The sequence below is a fragment of the Halyomorpha halys genome, unplaced genomic scaffold (assembly GCF_000696795.3).
Source record: "Halyomorpha halys isolate HHAL.00 unplaced genomic scaffold, Hhal_1.1 Scaffold18.1, whole genome shotgun sequence".
NCBI classification, from domain to species: domain Eukaryota; kingdom Metazoa; phylum Arthropoda; class Insecta; order Hemiptera; family Pentatomidae; genus Halyomorpha; species Halyomorpha halys.
Genome location: NW_027114407.1, coordinates 385,113 through 412,396, shown reverse-complemented (window position 1 = coordinate 412,396; position 27,284 = coordinate 385,113). Strand labels below are relative to the sequence as shown.

At 30.9% G+C, this 27,284-nt stretch overlaps 1 protein-coding gene across 9 annotated transcripts in view; it reads right to left on the bottom strand.

Annotated features, from left to right (window-relative positions):
- Positions 1-468: 468 nt before the first annotated feature.
- Positions 469-27,284, bottom strand: part of LOC106680793 (galectin-8) — a gene marked incomplete at its 3' end in the record, with an annotated part of 48,450 nt that continues 21,634 nt past the window's right edge. For 2 of the 9 annotated variants that reach the window (XM_067051606.1, XM_067051605.1), the window contains 5 exon segments: positions 469-588; positions 1,182-1,352; positions 1,435-1,633; positions 5,265-5,353; positions 8,191-8,377. In XM_067051606.1, the coding sequence (XP_066907707.1) occupies positions 469-588; positions 1,182-1,352; positions 1,435-1,633; positions 5,265-5,353; positions 8,191-8,301 (690 nt within the window). 9 annotated transcript variants of the gene reach the window in all.

Below are 27,284 nucleotides of genomic sequence, written 5' to 3'. Positions count from 1 at the left end.
AATAGTAATGAAGATGAGTTTGTCCAAAAATAAGACTGCAGCCTATTCTCTTATTTTTAATAACACTAGCAAATTAGACAAAAGTTCAACAAAATACATAGTCAAAATTATTATTTTTTTTTTTACAAGGGTAAAGAAAAATATATCTAAAGCTTATGGGTATAACATAGTTTCTCAGACCTTTTACAATATAAATATTATTACCCTTATTTAGCGCTGTGGCTTGGAGCAACAATAGCCCATGCCTATATTCCAGATTCAAAAAATGAATCAAAAAAACCAAATGTTGTCAGAAACAAAAAATATATTGCGGTATCATAATAAAACAATAGTTATAGGTTTTCCAGTTGTATTTGTTTTTGTACATAATAGTTGAATCTCAGGTTAACAACATAAGATAAAAAAGTAGAATGATAGACCTGGACCAAGATACCCAACAGTTTCAACTATGATATAAAAACAACTCACCTGAGCACCAGACTGCAAATTTATACGAAAGGAGACAGGCAACAGCTTTATTTTTCCTTTTATTTCTATTTTAAACCCAGGTTTTAAATCTTCTTCCAATTTGTATGTGAAAGGGAGATGCTGCAATCATAATCGAAATTAGAAACAATCTCATTCCATTAAAACTGTAACTTCAAATGTGAATCTTATCTTTGTAAAGACCCGGTCAAAGTCCTAACCAATACTGGATCCTATGCCCACCTTGTTTAATTGTTATGATTTAATATGTAATTATATAATATTTCAAAGATTGTTCAGAATGTCTAGCAAAGTAGTTTGAAGAAATTTACTGACTTTTCCATATTATTTTCAAATTTTCCCTGACCATTTACGATACTTTAACATTTGTTACCTCACTAAGCAAAAATTAATTAATAATGATTATATATTTAAAATTTTGATGCAGAAAAACTTTATTTTGTGATCCGAAATGGGTATTATCTACAGTTTTGGTGAAAACAGGCCCAATGCGACACCTTCAGAGGCTCCTATGTCAGAGTGTAAAGCATCTTCTCTTATGAAATTTTTTGAAAACCACATGCCTGAAAACCTCATTTTCCGTACCATGCTCTGCTGTCTGTGCTTAACCTCATATATTTAGAAGTAAAAAAAATTAAACAAACATGATATAAAAAAAAAAAAAATTAAGTGTAAATAATGCAATATTAACTTACCAAAGTTTCAAAACTTTTTTTAAACTTAATCAAATTGGGGTCTGGATAAATATTTGAACTCATTAAAGATGCCGCTTTCAAATCAATATCTCCAAAAATTTCAATTTTCTCAACATTTTGTGGCGGAACCCTGTGGGCAAATGAAAACATATGGAAACCATTTACGCAGACCTAAAAATGCAATAAATATCAGGAAAAGGACATGATATTTAACAATAATCATTAAAAAAATTAAATAATTCTAATGAAATACCAGATAAGCCTCTTGTGAAATGAAAATCATGATCTGAAAATTCTTTCCGCTGTGTAAGGGACTTTTCATTAGCCCAAAACCTTCCTCTTGACCCCATTCTCCATTTAGGAAGCTGTTTCTCGCGATATAGTTTTGATCCATTCGGGGGTTAAGGTGGAAAGCGATCTCATTGAACCCATACAAGAGGTTAACTGTAAATCTAAACATGATTGAAAAATAATTAAAGAGGAAAATAACAATAGTAATTATAATGACATAAAATGCAATTTAAAGGAGAGTGGAATTGTAATGTAAGTTTAATATACTAAAGTGTATTCCTATAACACTGGCTAATGTGGTAAGCAAAGCATTTAGTGTATGACAACTAATGGTTTGCTCACACCAAGGATGTCAAGCCTGTCCAATCAAATCCAGTCAGCCTAGCTACAAGAACTCAATGTCACCGTGCAGGCTTGTCCTAAGAGTGAGCACACCCTTACAGGTGCAAATACATCAGGGAATTAAAGAAAATTTAGCAAGTAAGCATAGTGAGATTAATTTAAGCATATAATGGTCTATGGAATCAAAAGCTTTGTATAAATCCATGTATGAGGAAAAGTATTATTATTTTTTTTTTAATGATGCTGGTTTGAATAATTTTCATTAGGATAGTTTAAGTGAAGCTGCTATATCGAAAAAAAAAAAAAATGTAAGTATAAGTTAGATTGGATTATTACAAAAAAAGAACAATAGAAAATTAGAATTGCACTTATCTTTTTAGAGATTTTGATAGACAAGAAAGCATGCACATTGGGCAATAGTCTTCAGGTTAGGATTTTTAGTTATAAATAAATAATAATGTACCACTCAGATCGCACTAACTAAATAATATTTATTCATAAAATGTTCTTTTGAAAGTGAAATGACAATTAAAAATGAAAACAAGTCCAATTACGGAACTTTGGAAAAAGGCAGTCTAAGAGTGAGGACCGAATGAGCAGCACTAACCACAATTCATATTTCAAGTTTCATCAGGGTTACCATGGTAGCACAAGCTCTTCAATATTTGTAGATAGAAGCGTTTAGAATACTTAATAGAAACTGTTTAGAACCACTTATTTCAAGATAAATAGCTTTTTATATACTTTTCAATAGTTTTTAAATTTTTATTAACATAACAAATTAGTGCTTATAGTTCCTATATTATTAAATAAAATTTATTGTCTTCAACTGGCATTTCACCCCTCCTTAAAAAAAAAAAGTTTTTTTGACAGATTGTAACCGCTTTTAACAAAACCTCTTGACTCTGCTAGATTTTTGGGAGAGCTAGATTTTGAATTAATTTTAGTGAGAGCTGTGAACCAAAAGTAGAGACCACTATTGATAATAAAAGGATGTATTTAAGTGGTCAAAATTTTGACCAACATACACAGAACTTCACAACTGTCAACAGATGTTTTTTTTTAGTTTAGAGTGCTCTCTGTTTCATAGGGATCTTTCTTCCTCACTTATATTGAAAGTAATGTTGATATATTAATAGTATATTAATTCAACAAAATTAATTATTTAATATGCTTAATCAGATGTAACAAGTAGTCCGTGATCAAGGAATTTATTGGAGGCACTTTTCTTCAGCATATTTTAAGAATTTATTAAAGTATATTGTTTAATAGAATTATATTAGCTTTACATGTTCTAAGGTTCTTAAAAAATGTAAATAATTTTGAAATTATTTCTTTAATTTCAAAGTTTCAATAAAAAATTTTAATTATTTTTTAAAATACATTCATAATTTTGTTGTATTTCTATTTTAATTTATTTTCATAATTATAATTTATTAATGAAAATCATACTCAATAAAGGATTAAAGGATAAAACATACTTGAAACAAAGTAATTGAAAAAAAAAGGAAATAAAACCATTGGAGATAATATAAGCATAATTTATTCTCAACCGAAAAATAATAAAATCAATCACACATTGGGGGGGGGAAAAAAATGATTGTAGAATAAGCTAAACACTGCTAACATAAAAATAACAAATCACACTGCAAAGTTACTTACTACAAACAGAAAGTTGGTACGGCAATTAATAGGAGAACGAAAATTTTCAAAAACAGTCAAGTAACATCCATTCCAAACCTGAAATGATAAGGACAATAAAAGGACACTCATAATAGCATCGCTCAACAAATCATATTCTAAAACAGGCTCTATATCTTCAATGTGGAAAAATAATTGTTGGCCCCACACTAAGAAATTTTAGTTACTAATTAAAGTAATAGTTAACTCCTTTCATAAAGTTTTCAAGCAAACCAATCATCAATTATGTGATTATAAATAGATCATATAAAACCAAATAGAAGAATTTAATTTCAATAAAAAATAAATCAAACCAGGGATCATGTTTGCTCAATCTACTTGATGGCTCTGTATTTATCATCAGAAAATCATAAATGAAATTCCTTTCTAATGAGCAAAATGGATAATATTAAAATTTAACAATTGTAGATGATGAATGTAAAACCAATCTTTGCTTAATATCTCTTCTAGATCGGCACTTATAGGTAACAATATTCAAGTAAAGACAATTGATATCAAGAGAAAACTGGAACTTGGACAGTTACATGGAACCAGGAAAAACAGCTATTTTAAATTACTAGAAGTAAAACCAAGCTGTAAAAAGCAAAAAAAAAGTATTAAGAGCTCATGCAGAGAAGAAACCACCTAGGACTACCTCAGTATAGTCCATTAGTTTAAAGACAGTCAACCAAATTCTAGTCAAATAAACATTTTTCTGGTATTAGGCACAAACTCAAAATGGCTCGTGTTGAGGGGCCAGCAATACGAGGAAAAATCAATGAAACGCCTCATGGAGTTCTTATGGAAACGCAAACTTTACAGCTTAAAGAAAAACAACCAAGGTTTGTTTTTATTTGTAATTGTAGCAAGCAATTTAACCAGTATATAAATCATAACTTAAGTTTCATTTCTATGTGAGAAGCAGGATAGCTCAGTGAGTAAATGGGCCGTTTGTAGCCAAGCAAGTTAAAGCACCAACTTTAACTGGCTATATGACTGCAGTGGGTTCGAATCCAGCCTCAGGAGTCGACTTTTATTTCAGTGGCAGTCCTACAAAATGAAGACTTGATCCCTCACCATGGTTAGAATATGATTGTACTCTGTAGATAATCTTTCTGTATGTCAGAAATTACCAGAAAGGGGGTGAAAAAAAAAAAGCTAAAGTAGTGAAGTACTGTGCTCTCAACTCACAGGACTGGGTTCAGGCTGGCTATGGCTCATAATTGTTTATTCTATTAAATAAGCCATGGATCGACCCTAGGAAAAGATTCAATCTAAAAAGTAATTTGAATGGTATAATTGTACAAATAAACATCAAAGCATCACAACATAACATGGACTGCTAAGGCCAATTTCAATATTTAATACTAGCTGATTTACAAGAAAATTATACACACAAGCATTTATTTATTAGCATAAGTGTTAGTTGTTAGCATGAGTGTTACAAAAATCAAAACATTGCAATATTAAAGTTTTTATCTGAAATAAATAATTAATCATGATTAAGGTATTGACTTTAATAACTTTTTTTTTTTTTTTTTTATGAAAACTCAAATATGTCTAAAACTAATAGTTTTGAACAATCTATTGTTTCATTTTGATTTAATACTGTAGTAAATAATTTTATGTTGACAATAAAAGGAGCATGAAGCATAATGAAATACAAAGGGAGCCAGAATCAATCAAATCCCAGGAAAGTTTTAAACAAACTAGTTGAATATTAATAACTTGAAATAGATTAACTGTAAAAATGAAACATCCATGGCATACCTTAATCCATACTTGAGTATTGTACCTTCAATAACTAAAACATCCTTAAGTCTGAAAGGATTCCCTAGCTTGTGCATAAATGGCACACCCTGTAAAATAAAAATTTTTCATAAGCAACTATCATCAACAAAGCATGTGGGCGATTCTACCAAAATAACCTTTTCTTCACTCAAACTGTTTTGGTTGCTTTAAAGGAAAAATAGAAAAATGAGTAATCTTAAAAAAAAAAAAAAGATGTTTTGTAAAGCTTTCAAGTATTAATTGTAAACCATTTATACTACCATTCAATCTCTACACCCTCATGATCAACATTTAAAGTTAAGAGTCAATGTCATTCAAATGGCTGTCCCCTGAAGACATTTGCTAAATTTATGAATAAATCTACATGTAAGGAACTTATTTTATATTTTTGTTGTGCACTAACACACCAACAGCTTCCAAAAATATATGATTCAAATGAAAACATAAAAACGCTGTATCCGAGGTTTTAGGTCATTTATCAGGCATCCCATATTTCTTTCTTAAACTATCCCACTAAAAAGAGTAGGGAATGTTTCTGGTGTTTTTATTGAATGACATTTATCTCAATTGATCTTGAGATACAGAAAACCACATAATGTTCAATTTTGTTAAAATATGTTATTGTTCTTCCAATACCAATTACTTTAGTAATACATGCCATTCATTTAGAAACCACATGAGTTATTAGAGGTAAAATGAATTACATTTTATAATAAAACAGTTCTGTTGGGAAGATGATGAAATATTTTGATTAAAATCAAAGTTTATTTTACTTTTAATTGACTCAGGAAATTTTACATGATCATGGTAATGAAATTTTCAACTCAGTTTAAGATACATATGGTATGCAAAACTCCTTATAAAGAGAAGAAAAGTTGAAAAGGAATCAATTGAAAGAAAGAGAAAAATGCAAGAATTGTGAACAATCCAATGCTTGATTCATCTGGATGCTTCAAAATTTTAGACAGACATTGTTTCAAAACTGATAGGAGTTCTGAGCAGATAGTATGAACACCTTACTCTCACGAGAAAATAGTTTTAAAAAATTGAACCTGAAAAAGCAATTGTCAATCCCAAAAAGGTTACTTTTGTAGAATCGTTCATATATTTAAAACATTTGTTTCATAATAATAAGTATACAATTCTTAATAGTACATTTACATATTGAGAGTTTACTTGAGACTAGTGAAACAAACAAATATAATATTCTACTGGTCTAAATATTACCAATCAAATATTATCAAATCTAATATTACCAAATAGTTTATTGCGTGACAGTCACGGGCAGAGCATCATTCAGCTTATTTCGTGCCACACAAGGAGAGGGTAAGGCGTTCAAACTGTTTAGTCTACCAAAGATATCTAGGACTTTGGCTAGATTATTTGCTTCCTCTGTTTTTAACATTATTTTAATTGAAGAAGGAGATGTGGTTTAGTTTTGAATTTAGTTTGGCATCAACTTTGAAATCGATCCTTCCCACCAGAGTTTAGTGCACAGTCAGTTCTAAACATTTTTTTTGTGAACCATACAAAAGTAAATTTTTATTAGCCAACATGGATAGTAGTAATAGTAGTGACTTATCAATCATACATGTCAGTGATAGCGATACATACAGCACAAAAAGGAAGGCAGAACAATGACCCATTTAGAGTTTTGACTTGGACTGATAGACAAAACAATAGCAAAATACCACAAGGAAGTACCAAGACCGAGCAAAGGTGTTAGGTCTTCCTCTGCTCTCACACTGATCTAATTGACAGAAAGATATTTTATTAATATTATTACACCAACTGCTAATTAGTCCAAACAGTATAGACTTTGTGTAGTATGCAGTTTGAAACGAAGAAGTAGGAAAAAAGCAAGGAAGGAAACAAGATACTACTTCCCTGATTGTGGCATTGGCTTATGTATACCATGTTTTAAAATCTATCATACACAGACTAATTACAAACAAGGTACTTATAATACATGTTTTTTTACATTTTTTTCTTATATGTTAGAGTATTTCTGGACATTAAAAAAACTAGAAATTTTTTGGACCAAATTTAAAAAAAAAAGAAGAAGAAGACAGTATACTTAAAAATCATCACTACACAGTTTAAAGAATTGTAAATAGAGTTCTCTATTATCTTTAATGATAACAAAGCAATCTTGAAAAGTTAATATAGGTTCAACAATTGAATCAAGATTCATTTTGATTCCAAATTCTGAAACTTTTCTAGTAAACACTCAAAAATCAATCATTAATACTGGTACAAGTCCAAATTTTAGCATTACAAAACATCTAGCTTTTAAAACTTGAATAGAATTAAATAAAAATGGAGATGGGGTAATGCGTCCCTATATTCAATGGTTTTCTGTTTTCAGCTGCTAACTTTCACTGATTGATTTGAAAAACCAAACTATTAGGAAACACAGTTCATATACATTTTTAGACACAACCTAACAATACACAATATTAAAAATATGTCAAACAATAGATAATCATGTATACTATCAACAAAGGCTTAGTTTTTTAAACAAACCTGACCAGTTTTTCGCCTCAACATTTGAACAGAATTTTCTGATACAGTTTTTGAGCTCTCTTGACTTCTTGAGCTAGATTTAATCTGAGGTTCAGTGTTATCCGAAGTAACTGGGCTTGCTATGACCTCTTTAGGCATTTTAACTTCAGATTTTTGAATAATTTTAAAAATGCTTTGCCACATTAAGTTTGGATTTATAAAACACAAGAAAAATTTTAACTAACCAAAATTGTTAGCAATTTGGAATAAAACAGATGATATGATAAATAAAATTTAGAAACAGTCAATAGTTAAATTTATTCATCAATAGAGAAATGTAGATTTTTTGACATTAAAATAAAAACAATAAAAATCTGCATATGAAATATTCCTTACTTACCCCAGGTGCTGGAGAATTTTTTTCTTCATCATCAAAATTAAAATCTAATGCATCTTCAGCCACTACTGGACATTCTTTTTGATTATCAAGAATCAAAATCTTGCGTTCCATAATACAAAATAAATATCACTTCTGGCATTAACTTGAAACTGCTGCCAAAGTGTATTTATGCATACGTTGCATCTCTCTGAAATAGAAAAATATAAAGCTATAATAGTTTAAATGGCCCTCAGTTTACTAAATTTAATCATTCAAGGTAATTAAATATTAATTAAACTATAAGGTAACTAAAACATATAAAGGAAAACCATTAAAGGGAATAATAATCTTTTAAAACTTCACAATGAGTGGAACTTAGTCACAGACACAACTTAATTACTAAACCAAAATCGTTCAAGAAACTAATAAGTCAAATAGAACCTATATATAAATATCTACACAATAAATCAGCAGCCCATAGAGTTTGGTACTACATGTGTAAATAGAACCAGAATATCATCTTTAAAACAGAGTAAAAGGAGGAATAAAAAGGAAATGCCAAATTTAAATTTAAATTTTAGATCTACAAGGGAATAAAATTCTAAAAAATAAGTGTATCATATTTAAAAAAGAAAGTGTGTGAAGAAGTAAAAGAATATTTTCCTTTTTTAAATCATTTATTACATATACGATATATATAAATCTGTCTATACAAATTTTTGTTTTTAAAGGTGGTATAAAAATTCAAGTAACAATTATTATGAAATTTTATATAAGTAATAAAATATACGAGGAGATGATTAGGGGATGCGGTCAAATTAAAACACAAATAAGTTGAAGTAACTTATTTAATCGTGCCAACTTCTCCTCTCAAATTCCATAACCATTATTTTTGGTTATCCGTAATCCTTTTAACAATTTAGCTTAAACAATATGTTATGAGCTCAAATAAAAGCTAATTAAATTTATTTCAAATTCGTTCTATACGATTTTTATTGTAGAAGAAATATTTTTATACGATATTACACAGAATAAGAGACAATTAAACAAAGGAAACTTTTTGGGGAAAATGATCAATATTTGTCTTGGAAAATAATTGTATATGAAATATTATATAAGTAATAAAATATACGAGGAGAAGATGATTAGGGGATGCGGTCAAATTAAAACACAAATAAGTTGAAGTAACTTATTTAATCGTGCCAACGTTTCGGCTAAAATTTCTAGCCTTCATCAGGGCTAAGGAGAGAACAAGATAACCAATGAATACAGAAAATAAAATATAAACAGAATGACATAAAGTACATAATTATACAGAATGTAATTAATAAAATAAAGTAATGAGAGAAGTGGAAAATAAAATGTATACATAGATAATTGAATAAGTAGGTAAAATAACATAATTAAAATTATTTTTATTTCCTTAATTATGTTATTTTACCTACTTATTCAATTACCAATGTATACATTTTATTTTCCACTTCTCTCATCATCTAATTCCATTCTGTACAATTATTTATTTTATGTCATTCTGTTTCTATTTTATTTTGTATATTCATTGGTTGTTATCTTGTTCTGTTCTTAACCCTGATGATGGCTAGAAATTCTGGCTGAAACGTTGGCAGGATTAAATAAGTTTCTTTAACTTATTTGTGTCTCAATTTGACTGCACCCCCCAACCATCTTCTCCTGGTACAAGACAACCACTGTCAACTATCACTAATGATTAAGTAATAAAATAGTTTCAGTATAAGCTGTGTTAATGCACTTACGATAATGCCTTTTAACAACCTTCAAATTGTCAACGCTACACTCAGCTTTATTTCCTCCGCGGCAATGACAATGACTATGACACAGTTCTTTAGCAATGGAGGTTACTCCTTTTTCAGCAGTGCCGTTAGCCTTTCCATTAGGTATAAAGAAATGTATGGATGACTGTATATTTCAGAGAGAACTTCACATGCTCATTTGCATCGTTTTTAAGCGTGATAAGAGAAATCATATCAAAACGGTCAGGCACCGTGATTTGTTGTTATAATTTTTAAAAAACAAACCAACAAATATTGTCTAACAAGTAATCCAGTCAAGTATGAAAATTGACATTCACTTCACTTGACAGAGAAGGCAATCTGAATTGATATCACTATCATTCGGTAAACTGATTATGTAACAGTCTTAAGAAGGGCGCCTGCGCGTAGGGATGTTACGAAACTGTGATATCGATATATTTTGTCCGATACTTGCAGCTCAATATCGATGCTTCCATAGTATCGATACTAGGCATTAGAAACAATAGCACATTGAGAAAAACTAACATAGATTTTAAATGTATTGATATATGAGTTGAAGTGCTGGTAGAAGTAACGATACTTCTCGTAACGCAACGTACCTACCTCCGCGATCGGTCGGATTCAGATTGATCCTTTAAGGACAATCAAGGGCCATTTCGATACTTCTGATACTCTGTAGTATCGATATTTCATGTCCGATACTACGATTGATAATTTCTTTTTAATTCTGATTTTTTTGTCGTCGAACTACATGTACAGAAGTATGGATACTTTTCGATATCCATAGATCTTTTTTACCCTTCTTAGTCAAGCAAGGGTTTCAGAAGGATCGATAATTTTCATATTATACTATTGAATATCGAAATTTCAGTTACAATATCATAAATAAATAACTTTGACTAGGATTGATGGTGTACTAATAAATTTCCGAAAACCGGCCAATGTACATAAAAAAATCAGGAGATACTCAGAACGTAGAGGGGAAGCTGAAAGTGTTTCATTCGTATTGACCGTTTCATTTTTATTCTTACAAACCCAAAATAATAGTCAAACAAGCCTTCTGTTTTCTAAGAATCAAAAGAAGCATTGTACAAGAACCATACTGCTCGGTATCTCATGTATGAAAGTAACATCAGACTGAATTTTTAACCATGACTGTGGCTATTACTGATCGTTTATGGGTTTCCTTTAAACAATCAGGATTGAGGTTCCACAAAAATGATCATTTAACGTGAAATATAATAAAGAATTGAATCATTAAATAGTTTGAATATTATGGAGTTTCTTACAGAGTACTTTATGTTTGTAACTGACAACATATATGTAGTATTCTTATTGGTCTTTATTTTGCTGGAAACGTTTATGTTGGAAAAACACTCAGTTATTCGGTTATTCCGTTTTCCGTAGTAGTTTACTAAAGAAGCCTAGCGGTGAGAACTTTAAAACTCACTAATACAGAATACTACAAGTGAAGGCCCAATTGCTTGTGACGTATATCTGTCTGCACAACAGTGAGCATGGCAGTGGTTGAACTCTCATGAGGTGAACCTGACCTCGCTAACAGATCAACTTGAAGAACGAGCGATAAAAGCTGATGACTAAATACCAATAACAAATAACAACTGTAGCCATAGAAAATAACAAATCTGAAACATATAAGTTTGTTAACACAGTGTCTTGATGTGGCAGGCCTATTGTTATCTTGGATTCCCCTTATATTAAGAAAATCCAAGCTAAACATAGGCCAAGAGAGTCAGGAATTAGGCTGATGAATAAGTTCATAAAGCTAATTAACATAACGCTACGATGGAAAAAAAAGATAGATTCGAATTAGCGATAAAGAAAGAAATGTCTCACTATAGAATTGTCAATGAACCACTGTAGTACACAGCTTTAATAGTGGCTCATTTCTGAAAAAAAAAAATTTATTTATAATTGGACGCATTCCAAAGACACATAGACCCCGGTTACTTTCTTTACTGAGGTCATTCTACGTACTTTTCTAAAGCTATTAGAGTTTTTACAAATTAGCTACTATCTATGGAATTCCTCAAACACAAAATTTTAAAAAAAATACATTTTTTTTTCTGTCAGATATGCCATGCTATCCAAGAAATACAGTGATCAGAATTACTTGTATAAAAATTGTACCTCTAATGAGATCTTTCTGGTCATTTCTGACATACTAACTTTATTTACAAGTAACCAATTATTCTAATTATGGTGGATGGTTTATCAGTTTTTATTTCTTGGGTTCTACACGAAATAAAAGTCAACCCCTCGAGGCGGATTCGAACAAAGAGTACAAACCTTAACTCCCTCGACTCAGTGCACCTCTATAATGGATTTATTTTCAGTAGGTACTCCATAAGGAGACGTACTAAGTGTCATAAAGGAGCATTGGGACAGAATTACCGCTCAACCCCAAGGTTTTCCAACTAGGACAGGGAAAGATGGAGGGGTCATTTCTCCACCGAAAAAAAAAATTCTGTTCAGCTTAAAATATAACTACTAGCAGTAATACTCGAGCGACACTGTGATAAAAAATATTTTGTCAAGTTAAAATTTGTGATATAATTGCCAATTACATTTTTCATTAATTGCAATAAAATGAGTGTTATAGTCTTCTTATGTTTTATTATTTTATAAACCTCCTGGAAACTCAAATCTTATTTGTATAGTATAGTTCAGATACTAAATTCGTAAAAATGGAATCCTGATCAAGGACAAAATAATTTTCTATCGGTTCAAACTTTATCATATGCATTGGATTATAAATTACTAAATTACTGACATATCACTCAATGGCTAGAGACACAGAATGATACACCACAATCATATAATTGAAGGGGTAAGTGGATGAAGGGGTTTTATATATATATATATTACAAATAGTAAAGTTTAAGGAAACAAAGTTCACATTTTTTTTTTGTTTAAACTAGTTATGTTTTGAAGTGTATGTATCCCCTTATACATCTAGATATCTCAATTATCAATGCAATTTTGAGGTTGGAGTACCTCACACTAGCTAGATAGGCATCCTTGATCCTTATCAAAGGTTTAAAAAAATTTACATAGCCCCTTCAATTATATCATCCTTTTCTAATTCTCTTACAAATAAACTAAAAAATAATAAATATTCAAATTTTAAAAAATATACATATAATTAAGAACTTATTTCATATTCTTTATGCCCAGTTTGCATTTTTTATTTTTGTTAAAATGTTAATAACGATTAATCAAAAGATTAATAACTATTACTTGAAGATTTATTTAAAAACTTCTCCTCTCAAATTCCATAACCATTATTTTTGGTTATCCGTAATTCTTAGAGAACAATTTAGCTTAAACAATATGTTATGAGCTCAAATAAAAGCTAATTAAATTTGTTTCAAATTCGTTCTATACGACTTTTATTGTAGAAGAAATATTTTTATACGATATTACACAGAATAAGAGACAATTAAACAAAGGAAACTTTTTGGGGAAAATGATTAATCTTTGTCTTGGAAAATAATTGACGTATACGCTAGTTTTGACAATGTAAAACACTTTATCAATTTAAAATTATTAACAAAAATAAAGTAATAAATTAATGAGTACATTTTAAAATTATCAATTATACTTTTGATTTCTTTGGTTTTATTTTTTAAACATGTCATAAACTCAAAGCTTATTTGTATGGTCAATGGTTAAGGTGCTGGACTCAAATGGGTTCCTGCTCAATATCATAATAGTTTTGAATTGGTTCAAACCATTGAATTGGTCACTTGGTTATTAATTACTGGATATCCTATCCCTTCTGACGCAAGATAATGCTATAATATTCATACAATTATATATGAGTAGTTTAACGTGAAAGTAGTGTAAGTCAAACCTACAATTTTGAGAAGAATAAAACTTTTGAGGAATATTTATGAAGTCTTTGATAAGGGATAAGAGATTTTTCTTTTAAAAATGGTCAATTACAATTATATTTAACTATTTAAAATCACTTGAAGATAATGCAAGTAATTAATTAAATAATTATATTTTAATAACAATTTATTTGAATGAGAACAGAATGACTTTTGCTACCAACGTCTCATAACATCCTTCCTTAATTATCTTACAAATATGTAGTGGAAATCAACAGTAATTGGTGCCTCAGAGGACGAAGAAGAAGGATATTCACTCACTTTATAGAGACGTGAGATATCCACTTCACCTTATAGAGTGCCCTGAGTGAATGTCCCAGACCTAGTAGGGTTTTATCCTCGGCTTAATAACAGAACTAGTTGACCTGGCAACGCTATTGCTATATTTAAGGATGTATGTAGATTTAATGAACACAATTGATGGTGTGATATAAATTATAGTACTTAGTTAAAATTAAACATTTACAAATACTTTACTATCATAGTTTTGTAACATAAATTGAACATGCTATGAGGAGCGAAATAGACATTTTTATTAAAAAATATAAATAACTTTAACACTACTCAACTAATCTACACCAAAATTAGCAGTGATTTAGGGCTCTATGAACTGCACCAAAGGGGCATAGACCGGATCTGATTAAACCAATTAGAAATGGAGAAATAAAATAAAACATTTGTAATTTCTTTATTAATTTGAAACTATAAGGGCACTAAATCTAATTTTCGTTAATATGGATAAAAAGAACAGACATTCAGCTCTCCAACGATTATATTAACGGGATAAAATAAAGAGGAGTGTGAACAATAGTCACTGGAATAACAAAAAAAAAACTCCAAATAAATCGATGTGAAAAATTTCTAATTTTTAATTTCTTTGAAAAATAGTATTTAGTTATACCCCTAAATAACGACGCTAAGAAAGAATACGATTTGCTTTTTTCAAAAAAAAAATTTGTTGACCTACTTTATCCGAAACCACATTATGTTTTGTGAATATAGTACAGCTTAATGGAATCAGTGATATTTTTTTCTTATTCTTCGGAAAAAAACAAATTGATTGGTGTACAATAAAGTTGAAAAAACGTATACTTTGTGAGCTACAAACAAAAAAACGTTTAATTTTGTTCAGAACTTTTTTTTATCTGAAAAACCGGGTTTTAGTAGCTTTAATCAAGTTGTGTGTTTGCGGCTTTAGCGCACTTGCCCAGCCTCCATTGGCTCACTACCAATGATGCGGCGAGAGGGATGCGCTGGGATATTTTGATCTCTGCTCTACCCCTCACACGTGGGGGATAGAGTGAGCTCAGGGATCCTCAGGTCGATTGTGTAAATAATGTATATAAGAGTGTAAATGTGACTAGAGATTATATTATTTTATCATTATGTTATTTTATTTATTTATTTAATTAATTAACATCCCATTCGTTGCAGATTTGACCCAAAACAGGTATGCGTCTTTCCATTCCAAACTCCTTAACCATCCTATCCCATTAATTCTTAATCTTTCATCCTTATCAATCCCTGATAATCCTCCGAGGCGTCTAAAAAGAAGATGGCCACGGGACCTTCTAATTTAAATTAATGTTTGAAGTACCACCAATGGGTGGTTCCTTTCCAAGATTTTCAAGTGTATATGAAACATACTACATATTTACCTATTGTATTATTTTGTACAGTTGTAAATTACATTAAATAAATAATTTTTAAAAAAATTTATTTATTTTTTTCATACACATAGTTTGATTATGTTTATCCTTCTGTTTGTATATATTTTGAGAGAAATTTTGTTTTCATTCATTTATTTATTTTTATACTTGTTTTATTTTAGTATAAATGTGATCATTCATCACTATTACCTATTGCCCACAACTGTGTGGCAGATTGTAATACCTATCAATAAATAAAAAAGTAGGTTTAAACCTTTCCATGGCGACAGGGAACATTTTTTTTAAAAACAGTACCTAAACCTGTCCAGTATTCAAAACATTATTGTGAACAAAGATTCGACAATTCCGTTTTATATATATATATAGATAAAGATTTATTAAATAACTTTTAAATATTCATACATAAACTTACATAAGTTCCTCTAAGTACTATACAAGTATCTATAGATATCCCACTGATATACAATTCGTTTCGCTGGTTAAGAGGGCTTATTAATCGTGGTTTGAGAAGAGATCCATGTTGACAAACGATTTTTAATTGTCCGTGAAGCTCATGCCCTCAGTCATGCCAGTGTAAGATGAATCGTGCAACAGTTGCATGGATATGGGCGAACCCGCGCGTGTCCCACATATGCTAGCGTGTGCTCTCCTCTGTGTCCATATGCTACCCACATCTCTCACGATTAGCTACCGAAGAATCTCCCTCCTTTGCACCTAAAAAAAATTAATTTTTTTTTTTCGAGATCCAAATTACCCCTTTTATTCGCCTCAGTTCAAATAACTTTTTAACAGTCCAAAATTTAAAAATAATAATAATACTTTACTTATTCTGGGACGAGTCCCATTAGAATAATAAAGATAAATCAAAAGATGAGGGCTGAGGAGCCTCAGAGATACTTAAACAAAAATACAAAGAAATATAAACAGTCATTACTTAAGTTACTTTTATCAGTTGAACAATAAAAAAAATGAATAAATAAAAAAGAGAAAAGAAAACGATGTAAAAATAATTAAGAATGATATAATAGTTTACATACACATTTACAATTATATTGATTTACAATTTTATGGGGTCTGAATGGATAAGAAATGATTCAACAGGCGGGATTTAAAGGTAGGGAGGATATTGGAGCGACGGATGTTGGAAGGGATGGAGTTCCATAAGGATGAGGCTCGGATAATGAACGATCTATCGAAAGCAGCGGTTCGGTGGGCCCTTGTGTATAAATCTCAAGACCGGGAACGGGTATTGCGGGAGCGAATAGAGGATTTGAATTGAAGGAGCTCGGAGATGTATGAAGTACTGCAGGATTGGATGACTTGGAAGATGAAGGATGCCAGGAAATACTTACGACGGTAGAAAGGATAAAGCCACTTTAACTCTGCATAAAAATGGGAAACAGAGGCGTCCCTTGGGAACCCGAAGATAACTCGTACACAGCAGTTTATCAAACGTTTTAATTTCGCCTCGAGATCCCCAGAGACGCCCCCATATACCGTACAGCAATAGTCAAAGTGGGGAAATATTAGAAAAGTGACTAGGAGCCAACGAGTTTCAAATGGAAAGAGGTGGCGGTGGTTATTTAGACGTTGGTTTTTCCAGGAAAGTGTTGGATCAAAGGTTATTCCCAGGTTTTTGAAGGTGGGGTAAAATTTGATGGGACTATCATGTAGGAACAGAGTTGGAATATTAGGAACAGTTTTAAGGAGATGATTTATGTAGTTATTATGGGGAAAATGTAGCCATTTTCCCAGTATCATCCTCCGATTAACTCTTATAAACGGTTTTAGTTTTGTGTCCCTTCATGAGTTCTGAGGAAACAAACTTTGTTGAGATGAATGCGATCAAAGTTATAATTTTATTTAGTAAATATTTTTTTTTTAATAATATCCTCGTTAACTGGTTTCATCTGAGTTCTCACCTAACATCTTTCTTATGGTGCAAGAAAATTCGACGTGAAAACTGTCAACTAATGCGATGTCATTCAAGAACGTAGTCATTAATTATTTTTAATCAGAAGAATCTTCAATAATCAGTTTGCAGTTAAAAAAAAAATAGTTTCGATTATTTATTATAGGGCAATGTTTCGACCCACGTTACAGGTCTTCATTAAGGCTGAAATAAATTAATAGATCATAAATTTTTTGATTTAAAAATAATAAATCAATAAAATAAATGAACAAATTTATTTATTCATGAATAAATTCATCAAGGCTGAAATAAATTAATTATCTGAACCCACGGACCATCTTCTAATTCATATACAGCCAACAATTTATATATATTATTATTTTTAATTGTTTTCACTATTTTTCATGTTTGTTGTTATTAAATTGATGATAGAAATGTAATGTCATTAAAAATAAAATCAAGAGTCAAGGATAGAAAGCAAGAGCCTATGCTATTCTGAAAATAAATATAGGGTTGTAAGAAAAAAGTTCAGTCTAATTTTTTAACAGGTATAATTAGCTAATTTTGCTTCCTCACTAACGAACTAAGCTTTGTATCCATCCAGCAATTTAATAAAAAAATGTTCTTGCAAATTTTCACTTGCATTATGCTTTATCCCCGCTGCCGTTCTTTAACCCAATTTGTGCTTGGGGATATCCGATCGAACCTTACAACCTATTTTGAAAAAATTTTCAGGGATTGGATCCCATAAAGATTTCATTACATGTCGTCCACTACTTTCACTTACTCATGCGTAAACGTAAGTTCTTTCCCAATTTATTGGAAAAGGATAATTTTGAGGAAAAATTCTAAAGAACAAAATCATTTCGGAATTAAAATTCCCGTAAAAATCCGTCATCACAATTGAGCTATTTCCTAATGAAGCTTCATCGCCATGGCTGTCATTTCAGTTTCCGCACAAGGAAATCCAATTATGATGACGCTAACATAAGTAGATTCGACTCCACATTATTTTCGAAGATGAGCCCTCTAAACGTTAAGGAAAGTTTTACAATCAGTTTAATATTACAAAAATAACCTGTAGGAATAGTTTTAACTCATGTTGTTGGTTGATTAGTGCGAATAATTAATTTATAATCCAATTATGTCGTTGGCTTACAATTAAAATACACTGTCGAAAATTGAAGTTTTACTTTTTATAGGTAAATTTGTAAGATATTAATAAATATTTTGGGTTTGAATCTTTTTAACATTTTAGATTGAAAAACCAAATCACTTAAAACTAGAAAATGTTGGGTTAAGGAAGTTCACTTATAAGCCGATGATATGGTTTATAAAATCGAAAGTACATTAAAGAGTTGACGTATTATTAAATGGTTTTATTTATATAAATTATTCGCTGCAAATAAGAGAAATATTTATTCGATTTAAAAGAGATATACGAATACTTTTGGCCCTGAAAATAAAAAATCAAATTATTAACCACTTTTATAGGCTATAGTGCAGCGGTAGGTGGCTTGATATGAACAACAACAAATAAAATGTAAACAAATAAAAAATAAAAATAATTTAAAAAGAAAAAAATGAAAAACATAAAAATCTTAGTTTACAAAAGAAAAGAAAGAAACTTGCTGAACTGCGCGTATTTTTTCTAAAATCTTTGGCTTAATACGTCTATTTTACTAATCTTATTTCTGGAAATATGTTTTCAACCTGGATCATACTTTTTTCCTCTTACCTTAACCATCAAATCCTTTCATAGTATATATTTATTCGTTATTAATTAGTGCTAACAATGTGAAATAGTTGATTATACCAAAGAAACAAAATTATAAGTACATTACATTTTTAAAAAAAGTACATTAGATGATTTTTAAAAAAATAATCCCTATATCAAAGAAATTTTAAATTAATTAATTAATCCCCATTTTAAAGTAATTTTAATTATAAAAATTATTTTAATTATTAAAATTATTTTGATTGATTAATTAATCCCCATTTTAAAGTAATTTTAATTATAAAAATTATTTTAATTATTAAAATTATTTTGATTGATTAATTAATCCCCATTTTAAAGTAATTTTAATTTTAAATATATTAGATGATTTAAAAAAAAATCCCCTCCCCCCATCTAAGCCCTATCAGACAATTTCAAAGTGGATATTAAAGGCCATTTAATTGTACATTGTACATTACCACTTCGAGTTTAATCAAGTTAATCGTTAGACCCTTCAAATCAACCCGTCTAACTTCAAAAAACAAGTTGCATTTCCAGTCGATCAATTTTATGGATAAGGTTGCTGTTTCACCCCAGGCATATATATACCTCTTAAATATGGGATTTCAGTTTCGTACGTCATTTCCTTTATGGGCTACATTGTTTCGTCACACAGACACACAGAAAAATTTGCAAGACTTAGTTATTTGGACTCAGGAAATCACAAAACGTGTATTTCCTACGAAAACTGGAATTCGAAAATTTGCACATCACCATGTTTTTCCTTATTATATATTCCATCCATAGGTAAGTGAAAGTAAGAAATACTAGTACTCCAAATACAACTAACTAAAAAAAAAAAGTGTATGTTTAAAATATACAAAGATAATGAAATAATACTATTTGAAAAATAACTAACAACAAATACAATCAATAAAAACTATTTTAGATAAAATTAAGATAGTTACATAGACAAATATTTAAAAAAACTCAATAAATTAAAGATAATAAAAATATCTTGTCATTAATTGAGTAGATAAAGAAATTAAAAGCCAAATGAAAATTTCAGAATGAGGCTAAATTAAATTAAACTATTTTGAAAAATAGTGACTATTAAATTAGTGATTAATTTTTTAAAAATAATATTCTTCAACATTTTGTATTTATATATTGTTTATTTTTACTAATAATAATAACTATTAATATTTTTCAAATAAAAAAAATGAAAGGTACCTTAGTTGAACATGTTTTAAAAATCCGTCATTTCAGTCCTATGATACTATTTCAATGAGGATACCTGATACTGTACATTTAAGTATTGAGTTTAATCAAAATAGTTAAAGTTAGTCTAGCGAAATACCAATGTATCAATGATCTAAAAAAAAAATTCCATTGAAAAATCGTAGTTGAAATTTTGAACCCAATACTTTCACTTAATATATATTTCGTTAATAGATAAATGAAATTATAAAATAATTATATACTAAGTGGCAGTTTTTTAAAAAATTTTCGTAACCTCCTTTATTGTTAAATTTATACAATACATCATAGAAATGACAAATGTGTACTATTAGTATGCTAGTATACATTTGTTATTTCTATTTCTATTTTCTATTATGTATGTGTATGTATGTATTGTATAAATTTAATAATAAAGGAGGTTATGAAAAAAAAAAAAAATACAAACTAAAACATAACTCCAAAAAAAAAAGTGTAAGTTTCAAATATACAAAGATAATAAAATAATATTATTTAAAATTAACTAACAAAAAATACAATCCATAAAAATTAAGATATATAGAAAATATGGAAACAAAAATAAAAACAAAATATCTTGTAATGAATAAAATGGAATAAGATATAGGTACTATTGTAGTGTGGAAATAATATATTGGTTAGTTCTATATATACTAAAGGTTTTCGGTTTAAATGTCTGATAGTTTATGTTAATGGTAGAATGGCTAGGGACTGGAGAGGATCCTGGGTGTATAGCCGGGGACGATAATTAGGAAGTTACGTGGGAGATTTTTTTACCCGTTGGCTCCGAGTCAAGTGCCATTTGGCGTGGGCTACGTGAGCTGGCGGGAAATGCCTCCACTTGTAGCTTTATCGCACCAAAAATTAATTGACTAATTAGGCAATCAGTTTGCCACAGCTGTGCGCCAGGTGGTTGCACCGACATCTCAGAATTAATCCTCCCGATGTCGACTTCAATGAAGGTTTGTTGACTCCCCAGAGTCTAAATGAATGGTAGGCGTTCTTTGTTGTTTTTTAACTCACACAGTTCATAGTTCGTTTACCCTTATCTTTGATGAAAATAAAACTACTTAAATCCTACTTCCTCACTGCCATTTAAACCTTAATGTCATTAATTCTTATTTATTTTTTCTTTAAATTTTTAAAAAAATTGTATAGGCTTAGGCCAATCTATTTATACTTTTTGTAGAGTTTACATCTCCCTAAAAAGAATATTTTTTTCTTGTTTGTAAGATAGATAGAGATTTTTTTTAAATTGTCATTTATTGTTATTTACAACTGTACGTTTTAATGCATTTACTGAATTTGATTTCAGTTATAAGTGATACAGGCGTGTAAAAAAACTATCCAATGGTAGCTACTCTAATAGCATTTTTACATTAGCAGGTCTCGTGACCATCTTCTTTTCAGGTTTGTGTAGTTAAGGAATTTATAATGGAAGGACTGGTATCTGGTTCGGACTAGATTGGTTACATATGGAACATTAAGGTATTTATGTATGATTTTATTTGTGACAAAGTAAGGAGCATTGAGGATTTTACGAAGGATTTTGGATTGTAAGAATAGGATATGTGAGGAATTTGAAGGTTTAGTGGAGCCCCAAACCTCAACTCCGTATGGCCAGTTAGGCCTTGTCATTTATATCAGTCTTTTGTAGTGAACTAGATGTTTAGACCGTTTGTCTAGTAAGTGCTGTAATAGTCGAAATTGACGTGCAGTTTCCAGTCTTTTAAGTCTTGTGTGAGGATTCCAGGTTATTGTAAAGATTTAAAGTCATTGACTGGACTTGAATAAACATTTGTTTAATGTCACCCCGTTTAAAGATGCCGAATCTATCATCTTTCTTCCACAACACTACTGGCCGATCGGCAATGGATATGTGTTGTCTCGCTCTTAGCATCTGAAACCACTGGATTTTTTTAGTTTGGGGTGATATTAACCAAAATATCTATGTAAGCATTTCAATAATATTAAATCTTTATGAATAATAATAATTGAAACTTGCGAAACAATAACGGAATAAGTGAACAATAACATTTAAAGCGAAATAATTATCTTTTGTTGTTCGGCCAGTGCTATCTAAGAAATGTGTTGAGGCTATCATGTTTTCAAGGTAATCATTTTGAGCAACATTTAATATGAATAATATGATTTACATTCCATTAATAAATTCTAACAAATATTAATTTATTTACTATAATCTACAGAATTCATAACAATGAAAATCTTTAGCCGTGAAATTTCTCTGCAGTTTCCTGTATTTTCAGTCTTATGTGAGGATTCCAGGTTAATTGTTTCTCCAGATGTAGTCCAAGGTAGCGGATCTGTTCTACAGGTGTAAAAGCAACATTATGAAGGGATAGTGTATGGCAATCAGTTTACGTCGAAAGGTAAAGGTGATTTGATGGGATTTGTTGGAATTCATTTTGATCCTCCAATTGCGACATCCTTCTTTGAGGGTTGCGATATGGGATTGGAAAGTTTGGGATGCAATTAAAGGGTTATTATTGACTGCAATAAGTGCCATCAGCGTAAGTGGTGACGATAGTGTTGGGATTAGTTGGGACGTCAGCTGTATATACTGTATAGAGGATAGGACCAAGGATACTACCTTGAGGAACACCAGCGGATTAAGAGAAGAGGGATGGATAGGAACCATTGGGATTTAATCCTCGCTCGTTTCAGAACAGATATTTAATAATTATTAACTGGTCTGAAGCATTTATTTAATGCTAAATAGTTATAGAATCAATAATAAAAAATTATCATTATTAGTTATTATGTCAACTGAGAGGCCCAAATATATGTAGGTGAAGTTAAATTAAAAAAATATTTCATCACTATGGTGACAAGAAAAGATTTAACTGACTGGCAAAATGGAACAATCCAACGCGCACGCGCACGCCAGTTTAACATCAAACCCTTGTTTTATTCTTGCGTTTTTCGTCCCCCATTACTTTATTTACCCAAAATAAATATCAACTATCAATGAATTTGATAATCAACTAAAAGAGAAAAAAGGGTTTTTACCCGACCGGCCCAAGTGTCAACATTGACTGGTCAATCGGAAAGACGAGACCCTATTTTCGTACTTTGAGAGACCCTTACATACGAAATTTCGTGGCCACAGAAAAATAAAATTTGTATTCAAAATTATTGACTTTCGATTCAGGCCCTCTGAATCCAAATAACAAAAAAAATTGTGTGTTTGTGTCTGCCTCCGTGTGTCTACTTGTCTGGGTCATCCTGAATAATAAAGAACTTGAAGTTTTGGAACGTGCTAGGACTAATTTCATCGCCAAGCAGAATAGTAATTTAAATATGTGAAATGCGCGCAACAGAATTTTTTATTCCAATAAATTGTTTCCCTTGAAGTAGATGAGACATTTATTCTCGGTATATTCGATAGACGTAATATGATAACAAAACTTTTTTTTTTCGTACCCTCCATTGAAAATAAGGAATACTTATGTTCAATGATGTCAGTTGAAGTGTGCTTTTTTCTTCTACCCATGGGTATTTGAAGGGCTTTGTCGAGTGTACACTGTGTGTGTAGAATCGATCTTTGCTGGTTGTGATAATATTAGGTTTAGACTGCAGAGCCCAAACCTCGTCCCATGATAAGAACATTTACCAAGGGGACATCTCCCAGGTGGTGGTGGAGAGGCGATTTCCAGGAACAGCAGGTTGGTGCAGGCCTTCAACCCATCAAAAAATTTGATGTCTCCGGCCGATGTACTCCGGCACAGAGGGCAGTTTTTTACCTTACCGATATATCGAATATATGGTAAGGGAAAGTATTCTAATGTTTCAAAAATTTCGGATTCGAGTTTTCCATGTAAATCACGTTTGAGGTCCCTGAGTCCAAATAACCAACTTCGCATAATGATCTGTGTGTGTATATGTACGTGGTAAGCCTAGCTCAAAAACTAAAAGTCGTAGGAAACTGACATTATATATTTAAGGCGGGTATATACCAGGGATGGGGAGCGGCGTGGCTCAGTGGTAAGGCACTATGCTGCTAGCCCCAAGGACCCTAGTTCGAATTCGGCTGTGACAGATAAGTATTTAGGAACCCTCTGAGATCCACCTAGCGACATAATATATACTGCTAATACAATATGAAATTTAGGTCCAAACGTCAGAAAGAATAAATAATTTTTGTTTATTTGCTAACCGCACCCCCAACCACCTTCTCTACATATTAATCTACGGTCAACCGTCGATATCGATATATTATGAAAAGTAAAGATATCCGATTCGACTGGGAAAAGTGGAGACCACCGATTTCATTAAGGATAGGTAGAAAGTAAATTCATATTCCTGATTCCCACCTAAAAAAGGGCAAAGAGGACCGATAGGCCCACTTGCCGGACTTACCTCCCCCCAACCTCAACAAACCCTAAATTACGAATTTTTTATAGCAACTGAAAAATAATAAAAAATTGTTGTTAATTTTAATCTTTTATTGTTTATTGATTTTTATCCGAAACTTACAAAAATAGCGATAACTTCAATAAGATCCCACCAATGTACACAAAGTTTGGAGACGTATCTAGGGTGATAAGTGAAAGTTATGTTATATGCGCACCGCACCAAATGTTTTTGTTTATATTATCTATCACAGAAATTATCATGGGAGTAATTAATAATTGTATTGATGTCCATAAGCACCATCATAAGCTTTAAAAAAATATTTTTAGATTTTGGGAATACATAAAACTTGATCCAAGTTCACTATTGAGGATCCAATAAATCTCATGTATCTATTTTTATCCATTTTTGCCATCACTTACCTGTTTATGAAACATATAGTAAGATGAAATATTGCGATCGTGAAAAACTTCAAATTCCAGTTTTTGGCGGAAATACGAGTTTTGGGATCCCCTGATTCAGAATAACAAAGTATCGCAAAATGGAGGGTGTGTGTATGAGTACGTTCAATCTAGCTCAAAAATCAAAAGTCTTACGAAACTAAAAATACAAATTCAAGTCGAGTATATGCCTGGGACGTGATAGCAATATTCTCGCTGAAATCAAGTGACCGAAATTGCCACTTTACTCGTATAGAATCCATTTTTTCAATTTTCTCAAAACGGCTCAAACAATTTTGATTAAACTCGATATACATCAAAGTTAACTTAGGTAGTCTTTGATATCAGAAAGGTTTTATTCTAATTTATATAGACTGAAAGGACTTAAATGGGGATATTTTAAAAAATCTTCCTCTATAATATCTTCAATTTTGTTTATTTGAAACTATTAACCATCTCACACTTTTATTAATAATAAAAAACTGATAAATATAAACTATGAAAGGATTTGATTGCTGACCTAAGAAGAGAGGAGGAAACATATTAGCTCCAAGGCGATACTTTGGCACATAAAAAATAATTTATTTACTATTTGAGTTATTTTTACTGCACCCGGACCATCTTCCTTATACTATTTTTTAATGGAACAATAATACAAATGTCTGTGTAAAATTCCTGTATTTAATAAACATTATCTAAGTTATAGTGTTGTATCATTGATCACATATCCATAAAATATAAATATATATATTTTTCTAAAACTAATTCAATACTTTAATTCTCAATGTACTCCACGGTATGTGGAACATGAGGAGGGTATAAGTACAGGCGTTTTTTTATGCAGACGATATCGTGCTTGTGGCATACTGAGGAAAAATTGCACCAGGCCATTATAGAATAGTAAGAAGAACTTGCTTACAAAGAAATGAGTATTAGCAGCCGCAAGAGCAAGGTTATGACTGTTGCTAGACATGAAGTGGACGTAGGAAATGTAAGAAGTATTTGGAAGTGTGGACTTCTAATCCTACCTTGAAACAATTTTCAATAAATCTGGTAAAATAGGCCAAGAAGTGTTCACTAGGATAAATAAAGCAAATAGTATTTACTACCGGATATGCAATACTATTGTGGGAAAGAGGTAGGTAGGTAAGGATATCAACCTCCATATCTTTAAAGCAATATATCTTCCAACAATATTATACGGCAGTGAAAGTTGGGTCACCCAAGACAAGCACTTGAGCAGGATTACGGCTGCTGAAATATGATTTTTGCGACGAATATTGACAAAAACTAGGAGAGACAGGATAAGAAATGAAAGAATAAGAAAAGAACTTCAGATCCCCTCAGTGAAATCAGTGATTGAAAACCGACAGCTCCAATGGTATGGATGGGAGAAAAGTATAGAAGAATAAAAAGTATAGGGGAAAAGTAGGGGGAAGACAGAGGGTCAAGAAAATGTATGGAGGCGAGTCCGACTGGTAGAAGACCACGAGAGAAACATAGAAGGAGCTATATGGAACATATCCAACGACTAGGTCTGGAAAGAGGAAAAACGCTGGCTCAGATGAAGATGCTTGCCATGGATCGAGATGTGTGGACCAAGTGGTTAGAGGCTCCTCCACGCTGAAAGTCACTTAAGGAGGATGAGGAAGAAGAAGAAAAAGTACTTAACCTGGAGAAATAATTGTGCTATCAGGAAAGGGTCTTATTATATTTTGAAAAATGACTATTAAAAATATTAAAATAAATTGTGATCTAAGGTACATCGTCTACTGAGTCATATTGCCATAGAGAAATGTTCGCTTTTCCCGACTTTTAAGTTATGAAGTTTAATAAATTGCTTTTGAATTTTACTTCATTTATATATTACCAATTAAATAAATACCAGGTCATTCAAAAAGTCCTGTCGTTTTTTTGGGGGAAATTATAAATAAATAAATATTTTCAAATAATCACCTTTATTCATCAAAATATCCACCGTTACAGTCGGTATCCTTCTCCCAACGAGATGGTAAAGCCCAAATTCCTTCCTTAAAAA